Source organism: Fusarium vanettenii (genome assembly GCF_000151355.1).
Source record: "Fusarium vanettenii 77-13-4 chromosome 8 genomic scaffold NECHAsca_10_chr8_2_0, whole genome shotgun sequence".
Taxonomy (NCBI): Eukaryota; Fungi; Ascomycota; class Sordariomycetes; order Hypocreales; family Nectriaceae; genus Fusarium; species Fusarium vanettenii.
The window spans coordinates 927,088-939,586 of record NW_003315874.1 but is presented as its reverse complement, the minus strand read 5'-3'; the positions used below and the strand labels follow the sequence as shown (position 1 = coordinate 939,586).

The following is a 12,499-nucleotide window of genomic DNA, read 5'->3' as shown; positions in this document are numbered from 1 at the left end:
TAAAAAAAAGTTCAGAATTCTGCCGGACTTTCATGCCCCTCCACCCAAAATTTCCCAGCCGCTGGCTTCAGTTGCGACCAGCTTGGCCATTTCCATCATCAACCCAATCACACCCATTGCAGTCCCGTAGCGATGGGCTTCACAAAGCCGCCGGTGCAGGCGCTCAAGTCTGCCAACAAGATCAAGCGAAGAGAGCTTTTCGTCCAGCACAAGAAGCACAGGGACAAGGAGAGGCACGAGGAGCGACACCGTCGCAGGAGGGAGGAGGCCAAGGATCCCGAGCTCAAGGCCGCCCGTCTGGCCAAGCGCAAGCCCGTCACGATCGACCAGAAGCGAGTGTGGGACGATGTCGATGATGATAGCCTCGGCGCGCAGGTGGACCTGGAGAAGCTGAAGCGCCGGCGTATCGAAGAGGCCGAGGCGGCTGAGCAGGCTGCTCACGAGGCCGAGATGCAGGAGGATGATGATGACGATGATGTCGACAGTATGCTGGCTTCAGATGAGGAGATGGATGAGGAGCGTCAGGCTGCTCTGGACAAGAAGCGCGAGAAACGAGCGAGACGAGACAACAGCATCGCCCCGTCTACAACAAGCACCAACCTCGATTTAACGCCGTCATCACTCGCCCTCAAGTTCCCCGCTCTCTTCACCGATATCCCCCCTCCCGTGCCCAAGATCCTCATCACCACATCCCTTAACTCGACCATCCACGAAGAGGCCCATCTCCTCTGCGGTCTCTTCCCCAACAGCAACTACATCCCCCGATCCGCCCACCGGTATGGCCACAAGTACTCCCTCCGCGAGATCTGCAAGTACGCTTCAAACCGCGAGTACACGGCCGTGGTCCTCCTCAAGGAAGACTCCAAGAAGCCCACAGGTCTTTCCGTCGTGCACCTCCCCACAGGCCCGACCTTTCACTTCTCCATCACCAACTGGATCGAGGGCAAGAAGCTCCCCGGCCACGGAAACCCTACCAACCACTACCCCGAGCTTCTCCTCAACAACTTCAAGACGCCACTGGGTCTTTTGACAGCCAAGCTTTTCCAGACCATGTTCCCCCCTAGGCCAGAGTTCCAAGGCCGCCAGGTCGTCACACTGCACAACCAGCGAGACTACATCTTTGTGCGGAGGCATCGTTATGTCTTCCGAGATAAGCGACAGACCGAGAAGAGCATCGTCGGCGCAGATGGAAAGGAGATTAAGGGCGTTGAGAACATCCGTGCCGGTTTGCAAGAGCTAGGCCCCCGATTCACACTCAAGCTGAGGAGAGTCGACAAGGGTATTGGACGAGCAGGTAGCGAGGGTGAAGACGCGACACAATGGGAGTGGAAGGCCAAGATGGAGAAGGATCGCAAGAGATTCAACCTTTAATCATTTGACGGGTCTCGGACAAGGAGTCTAACTTGGGTTTGCCAATATTATACCCTAGAGAAGGGCATTAGATGTTAAAATTCCACGCGTCTGTTTCTATCTAAGCTTCATCTGTGGCCGCATCACCTACATCAATCACGCTTGTGCCACGTCTCTTTTGGTTAACCATGAACTCTCAAGCTTTGGCTCTGAGCATCACAGTCGAGTACCTTGACATGAATTAGTTTAATCTCAACAGGATCTGAGATATATGGATTAAACTCACACAATGATACCTCCCACGGCGATGAACACTCCAACCACACTCCATTCATTGATGTCTCTCCCAGATAGGGCCCAACCCAGTGCCACGATAGTACAAGTCTTGACATGGCCAACTACAGTACTAGACACAGGGCTTGTCTGTGCAACGATGTAGAACTGGGAAATGTTGATCAGAGACGCGAGGACCCCAGACTGTACCCCAGTTAGCTAGATGATGAAGAGAACAAACAGGTCCTTACCAAGGCTATCATGAACCATCGATGGATGGGGACTGTCCTCTGATCTGGAAATACATCGAGGAATGGGATGATGTAGAGAAGCAATAAGGATGCGATTGGGGCTTGGTTATATAGGAGCTGCATGCTCGACATTTGAAGCTTCCGATGATAACTCGCAATCCAGATGGTATATAAATCCGACGCGAAAACACCTGTAAATGCAAAGACGACACCCAGTGTAGATGTCTGGCTGATTTCTCCATCAACTGTTCGTGATGAATCAGAGTAAGTAAACATTCCTACTCCAACACAGACCGGGACGAGAGCGAACACCGCTAGTAACGGTAATATTTCTCTGTAGAGCAAGAGATTCATGAGAGCGACAGCTGGAGTTACCGGGATACGGGCAAGCTGATAGAACATTACCGATGAGTAGGCCAGGGACATGTTGGGGAGGATGACATTGAAGCACATTGCCATAGCCAAGGGTATCATCTGTCTCGTGGCTGCTCGGCGAGGCACGAAGAGACTCAGAGGAGATTTTGACAAGACATGGAGGGTAAGCCATGTTACGAGGAAATGAAACGAGGCGAATGAAAGTTGGCAATGGCGAAGAGCAGGATCAGAGAATATGGCCTTGTTGGTGAAGACCTAGTTGGTGTTAGTCAACTCTCAGATTGTAGGGTAGAGACAGTTACAATTCCAACCGTGGCTATCGTGTTGATGATTATCCAAAGACCGGAGATCCAAATTGCTTGTTTTGGGCTGTCTTTCAGGGAAACTTGACTCATAGGCAAACAATGATGCTGGAGTTTGTCATTGTCGGTGAGGCTCGTCTTGGCCAAAGCAGGCGGCGTTTTAACGTCAGGATAGTTGAGCTGTGCCATTGCTTGGCTCGTCATGGTGCAATTGGCCAATAGCAAGCTTAATGAAGGACTGAGTTGTCTCGGTATTGGTGGCTTTCCATTGATTGGGAAGAAAATGGAAGATAATCATGGGAATAGATGTTTAACGAGCGAGGCCTCAATTCAGGTACGGCGTGGTGAGGCAGGAACTGCCGTGTAATGGACCCAACAGGCAGGAAGCGGTAGCACATACAGCAAATGGTAGGAACAATGCCTAGGGCTCCTACCTTGTTACCCTAAACAATGGATATTTAACTTGGCATCCATTAAAACGCACAGTAGTTCAACAATTTGTGAGTTCCAAGCCTTGCTTCAACAAGTTTCAAGCCTCATATAAGTTGAACTCGTCGCAATGGTAAGCTACAGCGACCAGACGTTGATTCAGTACCTAGGGTTGCAATGGTATGCTAGCAGACGTTTCCTGGCTCTCATGGGAGCTCAATCTTCGTAGCCTGGGCTGAAACCCCCTAGTTCCGTTCAACATCAAGTTCACTAACATTCAGATGAGCCCTTCCCATAACCAACCTGCAAGTCCCAAACCGGTACGGTTCGGCCAATTAAGACAATTTCTTTTATCATAGTTTCAATACTTATCACCACCAATCGGTGCAACATCCTGAAGAGGGTCTGCAATTATCACTAAACGTCTACTCCCCTGAGCTTCGTCACTCGATAAGATTGTCTTGCAAACCGTTCCAAAGTTTACTCGCCTAGTCTCCTTCCTTGGTCTTTGTAAAATCTCGCAAAGCAAACAAAGAGAATCGGGCATCAAGACCGGAATGAAGTCCCCCCGAAGGAGTGGATTCCATCGGCATCATATCTAGCAAGGCCCCCCCCTCGCTGGCGTCGATTCCGTGCCCAGGGACCGATGGGATCCTCGCCAGCATTTAGGAGCGAGCGAGCGAGAGCCTTTGTCAAGGCCACCTCGGGGGGCCTGCGAACGGGAGGGGATCCGGGGTGACTGGACTGAACACACCCCGGTCGGTGTAGCCGTTTGAGGACATGTCCTCCGCGGTCAAGTCTAACCTTGCTGTAGACGGCTGTCGGATACCGACAATTCACCGCCGCTGCCCGTCAAAGTTACGTTGGGATCTAAGCCCATGAGGTGAGAAACATTCGATGAATCACAGAGACCGCTCGCGATGGTCGAGTTTCGCCGCGTTCACGACCATCGTGGCCTATCACCGGCAGGCACTTGACTATTGAACATGGTATTGCTGACTCGGAGGATTCTCATGGGTTCTAGTAGGGGGTTAGAGAGCGCGGAGATGAATTCCTTACGGTTGGCCTCGGTTCAGGTGTAGCCCTGTGTTTCAATGGTTATTGAAATGCAGGCTTTTAAACACATCTGTCCATACTTGACAATGGATCCATGAAAGACAACTTGGATGGAGTTGCTGGTGTTTTCTGGGCAGCATCTGGTACTACCTCCCTTGTAGATGCAGGCAAAAGTAACGTTACTCGCATCTGTTTCAATCCCTACGTCAACGGGTACGTCTACGGCACCGTATTTAACCGTATCTATGCTTGTTTTCCGGTAGGTCTACAACATCTTGGCCTTTAAAACAGGGAAAGCACATAATAGTCAGGGACAAGCTCTATTGCTCGGTGAATTGAATTGAATTGTGCCCGCTTATTGTTATGCAAGAGTTACACACCGTTAGATTTTGTTTCAGCGCCAAGGGCGACTAAACAGAGACCCCCAGGCCGATTGTGGCGCCTCTATGGAAACGGAAACCAGGGGCTAAATTGACGCCACATCTCACCGGCCACTTCAAGGAAACAGCCGTTTTGTCTGAGCGAGGTCAATTTATCCGCCATGTGCGACTACCTACGGCTAACAGTGGGATGAGGCTGTGCCCGTGTCTCGTTGTTACTGTAGAGTTTGTGATCATATGCTGCGAGATTTGCCTCTTTTGACCTCAAAGCCACCTCTTCAACGCTCATTAACGTCCGCTGGAAGCGCACACACACTCTCTCCCTCTGAATCCTACGGGGTCTTACCCCTGACCCGGTCATTCATGACGCGACAGCCGAGCTGTTCTGCGCCAGAGACACTATAGCGACTTGACTATTTTGTCCCTCCCCTCGCCAACCTAACGCCTCCCGAAATGACGGCCTGCAACGACCCGCCTTTGGCCAACGGCGGCGTCAACGGCTCGTCCCATGCAACCAAGGTCAACGGTCAATGCAGGCATGTTGACATCTGGAAGAGGGCGCCTGTCTTCACAGGTACTACCAAGTTTGAACCTCGGCCAGATGTCAGAAACATCATGATCACAGGCGGCGCTGGCTTTATGTGAGTAACCCTAGCGAGCCGCTCTTCAGTCTCTTTTCCACTGCAATGTCTTGTACTTAACTTATGCTGACCATGACCGCCCCTATCGCAAAGTGCTTGCTGGGTTGTCCGCCACCTTGTGCTTGCATACCCACATGCATACAATATTGTCTCATTCGACAAGCTAGATTACTGCTCTTCACTCAACAACACTCGCGTGCTCAATGACAAGCCCAACTTCAACTTCTATCATGGCGATATTACTAATCCCACCGAGGTTGTTGATTGTATGGAGCGTTATGGCATTGACACAGTCATGCACTTTGCTGCACAATCTCATGTCGACCTAAGCTTTGGCCAGTCATATGACTTTACTTACACCAACGTTTATGGAACTCATGTGTTACTTGAGAGCGCGAGAAAGGTCGGCATCCGACGTTTCATCTACGTGTCGACTGATGAAGTTTACGGTGAGGTCGAAGAGGGCGAAGATGGTTTGCTTGAGACCAGTTCTCTTGCCCCTACGAATCCGTATGCTGCTAGCAAGGCAGCTGCAGAGATGTTGGTTCAGTCATACCAAAAGAGTTTCAAGCTGCCGGCTATGATTGTGCGCAGCAACAATGTTTATGGACCTCATCAGTATCCAGAGAGTAAGTCAGAGATCAGTAGGGCTCATGGTATTCGCCCGGGTTCTAATTCGTCACAGAAATTATTCCCAAGTTTACCTGTCTCCTCAACCGCAGAAGACCGCTTGTCCTGCATGGAGACGGCACTCCCACCCGACGGTACCTGTACGCTGGCGATGCGGCTGATGCTTTCGATACCATTCTCCACAAGGGACAAGTCGGCCAGGTGTATAACATCGGCTCATGCGATGAGGTTTCCAACCTTGAGCTCTGCGCGTTGCTTCTTGACCGAATCAGCATCCCACACGACACCCCCGAGCAGCTCCGCAAGTGGATCAAGCACACGCGGGACCGGCCATTCAACGACCGGCGGTATGCAGTGGATGACACCAAACTACGCCGACTTGGCTGGGAGCAGAAGGTTTCTATCCATGAGGGGCTCAAGATAACAGTAGACTGGTTCACCCAGTTTGGTGAGTCTTGGTGGGGAGATATCAGCCATGCCCTCGCCCCATTCCCCGTGGTGAGGGACGGTAAGATGATGACAAACGATGCATGTTGGACGAGAGCTGAGCCACCCAAGGCGCAAGATACGAAGCTACAAGACGTACAGCAAGACGTGCAGAAGAAGGAGGACTTGAACAAATGCCGTGATAGGGCCCAGAATGGGGATGAGACGACAAGTTTCCACAGAGGGGTGCATAATGGCAGCGGGGAATTTCATATGGCTGCTTAAAGACAAGGCCGCAGAAGGACGGCCAAGAATCTGGTTGTTGGGACCTTTGAAGGATTAAAGAATAGATACCATACATGGCGGTGAGAGTTAGTTTCTTCTCATGCTTCTCATAAATAGATACCTAGATAGACAGAGAGTTGAAGCCGACAAGGAACAGGGCAATATTTCGCTTAGACCTTGGCAGGACCAGCGAGTTGGGGCGATGATACTAGAAGTACGGGTCACAGATAGTACACATATAGACATGATGCTTGAAGACATTTAAAAGAAACTTGAAAATTATGATGCCGACGATATGGGCGTTTTACTTGAAGGAACGGATCTGCTTGTTGTAGACGGCCCCTGGAACCACTACCAATCACCAAGCTGCGCGGATGCAAGGGCACCACAAGCCGCACGAATGGTAGAACAACGGGGATTAAACTAGGCACATATACACACGTAGTCAGGGCCCAGGAACCCGCATCCTTAGGGCACGTTAGCTGAGCTAGCAGTAGAACGGCTCTCGGGGAATGCAACCTCCTGCATGATGCATCACCGTCCGAGCAAACAACTCGTCTCCCGGGTCATGATCGGGGAACCACGGGGGGGCCAGTCCCAGTCCCAGTCCAGGAACCAACCCAACCCAACCGGCAGATGACGCTGGAAGATGGATTGGAGGGACGGATGGAACGCCGAACCAGCGGCCCGGGGGAGCACCCGCGGCAGCGGGCCGAGTGGTGACAGGACAAGGGACTGAGGGGAGCCCAGGGGACGGGGAATCAAAACCTGCGCACAGAAGTTTTTGCGAGTCAAAGGAGACAAAACCCTCTTTTTACCTTTTGAGGCCTGACCCGGGGCTCTGCGAATGGGATGCGAGCGGCGTCATCTGCAGCGGCATCTTGGGTGCCCAAAGAGCATGGATGAGAAACGAACGGAACCAACCCAACGGAACCTCGAATGGAACCTGCCTGTGTCGGAGATGGATGCACTGGAGCGGGTTCTTGGGAATGTTCCCGAGGTGCTGGGCTGCGCAATCCATCTCAATTGGATCCCAATCCATTCCCAATCCACGCAAGGCGAACTGCCGAGATTTGGACCTCGAATCCATCCATCAGATCACATCAGAATTTAGCATTAGGGGTTTGGCGGCGGCGGAGGAATGGCGGAAATCTGGAAGGGTTCTGGACGATTGCAATGGGATGGATGCGTCGGATGAGGTGATGATGGCTTGGGTTGTCGAGATTTGAGTTGAAGCCTCGTTTCGAGATGGACAAGGCCAAACTGGTGGTGAGCTGAGCTACCGCTACCGTTCCCGGCGCTAACTCTGAGCAGCTGAAATGAACAGTACAGACTGCCTACGTACAGCTGCCATCTTTGCAAAGGTATTGCTTGTTACCTACCTCGGTATCGAAGGGGACGGGCCGCTGGATGACCCCGATCGGTCCAGGACGGCAAGACAAGCGAGGCGACCGAGTTGCAGATTCTGCTCTTGCGTTGCGTCTGCGAACCTGGAGGATACGATACGGCAATGCTCCGACTGCAACTGTGCCCTGTCCCGACAGGGTGGACATGGCTTTAGATGGAGATGGGAGAAGAGACAAGAAGACCGAGAGAGTCGGCCAACTAAACTACTGCAACTGCAGCAGCAACAACACCAACGGTGACGATGCCAGCACGACAGAGGCACAGAAAAGTTGGCCGAGAAGACGGGGGAGCTGTACGTGGCACTTCCACGGCCCATAATTGCTTCCATTGACTTTCCTATCTTGTTCCTCCCGGACCTGCCCGTCACCTGAATTTGTCTCGTCCCCTCCACCAGGCGGCGCCTCGTGTCTGGACTCTCTCTCACGACTCATTACGGGCCCGAGCTGGATGAGAGCCTGAATCAAGTCCTGCTGAATTGAACCGACTGTCCGTTCCCTGTCTTCCCCCCCTCTTAGCCTCTCCACCGTCTCCTCGCACCGCCTCCGCTGCTGTGGGATGATGGGGGACGGAGAGGACTGGGAAGTGGAGGTTCAGGCCTGGGCCGGGCCTGCAGGGTCCCAGCAGATGGTGAACAGGCCATCTCCTGGCCAAGAGTGGAGATTTCTTTGACGTTCGCTTAGCCGCTTCAAGTATGGCCTGGGGGGGATAATGCCAAGGGGGTGACAAGCTGCGCTGGAGTTGTCTACTGCTCGTGAAGGAAACGCCAGAGAACAAGAGCGAAATGTTCGCCGGAAGAGGCAGTGGGTGAGGTTAAGTTTCTTGAGAGCTTCTAGGCTTAGCTAGAACTCTTTATGGCGTCTCTCTGAGCTTCCATGGGGTTTCACAGAAAGACAAGAGAAAAAAAAGTGGTACTCAGGAATTGCGATCCCGAAGAACAAGCGGGTTTTTTGGGTGTTGGTGCTGTAAGAGGGTTGCACAGCCCATCCATCGCCCACTCGGAAGCCTGAGGTTGTACTGACGGCTAGAGCCATGTCCTGACAGCAGGCAAGATGCAAAACACACAATGCAGGGCAACCTCGGCATGGGTCCTTGATAGGTAGTGGAGGGTAGGTGTCCATAAGTAAGTTAGGGACTCGGTGATAATGAACTCCTAGCTAATGACGCGTATCGGTCATCGTATCGTATCGCCATCGCCCTCGGCCCTCGAGCAATTACCACACCCAAGAGGTACTATGTAGGTAGGTGGTCTTTGCACACGGGCCGGAGCTAGCCTCGTCGCTCGCTGCGAATAACGCGCCCGCGCATGGACTGATGGGAAGCGCACAAAGGCTTGGGCTTGCTTGAGGCTTGCCTGGGTCCAGGTCTGGGCCTGGACCTTTGTAAAAGCCCCCTTGGAGCTGAGGGCCAATAGGCCGCATCGGAGCAGCAGCAGCAGCAGCAGCAGAAATGTCGAGGGCATATGCCGGAGGAGGATGAGGTGCTGTAGTGTAGGATTCTACTCCATCCATCCATCACAAGAGATGTGTCGTTCTATGTTAGCTCTCCCCTTGCTCCTGAGAGGCTGAGGAATGGATATCTCGAATCCTTCTTAGCCATTGTAACCTCAATCTCGTGTCATTTGTGTGTGTTTTGCTCTTATGTCTACGGCCGGTTCGGAACTGGGTCTGGGTGAGTAAGCAACCATGAAATGTAATGCAATGCGATGCAGTAAGCTGGAGTCAAGGTAAAGCAGCAACAAACAGCGAGTGAGAGTGGCTCCCATTCCCATCCGTGGAATTGGATCCAATGTCACGGTCCTCCCGCTGCCGCTGCCGCTGCCGCTGCCACTACCGTCGTGCGCCCTCCCAAACACGGAGCTTGTCTTGATTCTTTCTCTCTCCGAGATACTAGACGATGACCAAGAGGTTATTCAACACCCCCTCGGAGACAGGCCATGCCGATACAGAGAGGGCCGTGATAATACAGTATCTTTCTCTCTGCCCGTCCACACTCGGCAAAGCTCCTCAACTCGACAAGTCCAGTTCTCCCCATGTCAGAAAACTGCTAGCGTGCCTCGCCGTCAACACAAGAGACTTCTGGCCTAGCCGGAAGCGTCCTAAATCCGACCGGGATCCCCCTGTCTGATTCCCTGTGGTCACCCGTTGCCCAAGCTGCGCGAGACAGGTACTCGCTGCCCCCTGCAACCTACCTGACCTCCGGGATCCCAGCTTTTTCGCCCATGCCATGCATCCACATCCACATCCAATCCATTCGCGTCCTCCACTTCTTGTTCCTCATCAACCAACCCCAGGAGAAAGAGAGTGCGAGAGACCGAGAGAGATAGAGAGAGAGAGAGAGAGAAGCCTCTTTCTTGTTCCTCTAGAGCTTGTCCTGTCTTGTCGTGCCCTGTCTTGACCTTGCTTGTTCCCTGTGTGGCCATCTCTCTTCTACATCCTCCTCCTCCTCCTCTCCCTCTCTCCAAGCCCTGTCGCTCTCTTCTTTTGCTCCGTCCCTACCTTGTCCACGTTTCTGGCCTGTGCTCACAGACCATCCCCTCCAATCCCCAGGTCTCTCTCCAGGTCTTGGTCTTATTCAAAGTCCTCGGGTCCCCTCCACTCCCGAATCCGAGTCCCCTTCCATATCAATCATTCATTATCCGTCGCCCGTCCGTGTCTTGAACTTTTCGCTTTTACTGCGCCGACGCCCATCCTGCCCCGTCTGCGACTGGATCGACATTGCCCTTGCATCCAGACGACGACAATCTTGCTGCCGTACTCCCCTCCATCATCGCCACTGTCGCGACAACGACAACATCTCCTCGACATCGACGACAAACCTTTCTTCTGGGATAGACCTCGTCTCCCGCGCCGCTCGTTTTAGCCCTATTGCCTAGATCCGAATCATGTCGTCGGCCATTGTCGCCTCTTTTCGATTACGATAGGATAGCTGTCCCCCAACTCGGCGTCCATGGCCAAAAAGCGTCGAACCAAGCAGAAGAAGTCGAGGGGACGTCACGACCGCTCTCAGACGAGCACAATGTCCTCGGAGGACTCGTACGCTATCCAAAGCGGCCGCCAATCCCTCGACGGTACACCGAGCGAGCATGCCGCAAGCGACGGCAATCAAACCGCCATGACCAGCATCATGGACACAGACGAAGAGCGCCACCATGATTCAGAATTTGACGAAGACGAAGACGTTGATGAGGATGACATGATATCTATATACCCCGCCTCACATTATCCCGGCGTCTCTGCTGCACACCGGGTCGAGGCTCCATTGTCCCCAGATTCCCACGCGGCAGACTCAGACATGTAGGCGACACAATTCCACCTTGCCTCACCTTGCGTACAATGCTAATTCCCGGTGCTACAGAGCTGCGTCCACGCGATCATTATGGGCACAAGATCTCGACTACCGAGAAATCCACGGCCGACGCTACTGCCGCGAGTACTTTATGCCCAACGACGACATTGAGCAATGGCGGATATCTCTTCAACACCAGGTCTTTATGCATGTGCTGGATGGCGAGCTGACACTTGCTCCGATCCAAGATCCCACTCACATCCTCGATGTTGGTACAGGCACTGGCGAATGGGCCATTAAGATGGCCGAGATGCACCCTCATTGCGAGGTCGTGGGAACCGACATTGCCGCGATCGCAGAGACCAAGAGCGTCCCTATGAACGTATTCTTCGAGATCGAAGACGCCGAGGACTGGGATCGTCACCCCGACATGTATGACCTGATCCACTTTCGTACTATGGAGGGCGCATTCAGGAATTGGAGGTTCATCTATGACAACGTGTTTTTCTCGCTGAAGCCTGGCGGCTGGATCGAGGTGCAGGACTTTGACAGCGCCGAGGGTTTCGTTCGGTTCATGTCGCAGTTCCCCGAGGGATCACCCCTATTCGACCTGGTTCGAGACCTCGATGCCGCAGCGACCAAGTCGGGGCGGCCACGAGGCACTGCCCATCTCGACCCCCGGTTATTTATGGAGGCAGGCTTCGTGGATGTCCGGACAACCGAATACTCGATCCCCATCACGGTGGCTGAGAAGTCAGCAGGCAAGATCTGGCTGATTGCGTGTCTGGATGGTCTCGAAGCCCACTGCCTGCGACTCCTAACTGAGCAGCTAGGATGGGATCCTGAGAAGTGCAAAGCAGCCTGTGAGCGTGCCGCGCGAGAGCTGGCAAACTTGGCCAAGGACCCCGAAAAGTCCAAGGGTCTTCAGATCAAGATGCGCGTCGTGACAGGCAGAAAGCCACTGGACACGCCACCGACAGATCTTGCAGAGCTGTTAGGGGCATGCAGCTCGACCAGCACGGAGCTGATTGATGACGACAGCCCCGACCCAACACTGCATGCTAGCGATCAGGATGTACGGGACACAGCCTCCACTGTGACAGATGTCACGATGAGGGAGACTCCAGCCGCGGCCACGGCGTCAACGTGAGCTTCGCGGCTCAGGCACATTTAGAACAGAGGTACACAGCGGCCTCGCAAGGGCATTTTTGGCAAAGGGGGTTTGGCGCAGAATCTTGGGCGGCGGCGTTGTATCTGGGTGATGACCAATCTTGCATTTGTATAGGTACTGTGACGATTGTATTTCTGCATTGCTCTAGGGGTATTTAGTGATCTATTTAAGAAGGGGGCAAACATGGATATTCATGGGAGGCCCATTTGATGCAAAAAAAGAATTATTATTGCCCTGC

The 12,499-nt window shown here is 53.1% G+C and overlaps 4 protein-coding genes across 4 annotated transcripts; 3 read left to right on the top strand and 1 right to left on the bottom strand.

Annotated features, from left to right (window-relative positions):
• Positions 1–132: 132 nt before the first annotated feature.
• Positions 133–1,371, top strand: NECHADRAFT_47234 (uncharacterized protein; the record flags this gene model as incomplete). Its single annotated transcript, XM_003048939.1, has 1 exon — positions 133–1,371. One exon carries the CDS (start codon positions 133–135, stop codon positions 1,369–1,371), a length of 1,239 nt encoding a protein of 412 aa, XP_003048985.1.
• A 261-nt stretch (positions 1,372–1,632) lies between these two features.
• NECHADRAFT_46748 (uncharacterized protein) lies at positions 1,633–2,644 on the bottom strand (the record flags this gene model as incomplete). Its single annotated transcript, XM_003048742.1, has 3 exons — positions 1,633–1,827; positions 1,875–2,504; positions 2,552–2,644. The coding sequence occupies 3 exons, from the start codon at positions 2,642–2,644 to the stop codon at positions 1,633–1,635; spliced, it is 918 nt and encodes a 305-aa protein (XP_003048788.1).
• A 2,225-nt stretch (positions 2,645–4,869) lies between these two features.
• NECHADRAFT_46681 (uncharacterized protein) lies at positions 4,870–6,398 on the top strand (the record flags this gene model as incomplete). Its single annotated transcript, XM_003048938.1, has 3 exons — positions 4,870–5,057; positions 5,151–5,686; positions 5,743–6,398. 3 exons carry the CDS (start codon positions 4,870–4,872, stop codon positions 6,396–6,398), a joined length of 1,380 nt encoding a protein of 459 aa, XP_003048984.1.
• Positions 6,399–10,820: 4,422 nt separating this feature from the next.
• On the top strand, positions 10,821–12,240 carry NECHADRAFT_101317 (uncharacterized protein; the record flags this gene model as incomplete). Its single annotated transcript, XM_003048937.1, has 2 exons — positions 10,821–11,098; positions 11,160–12,240. The coding sequence occupies 2 exons, from the start codon at positions 10,821–10,823 to the stop codon at positions 12,238–12,240; spliced, it is 1,359 nt and encodes a 452-aa protein (XP_003048983.1).
• Between the last annotated feature and the right edge of the window lie 259 nt (positions 12,241–12,499).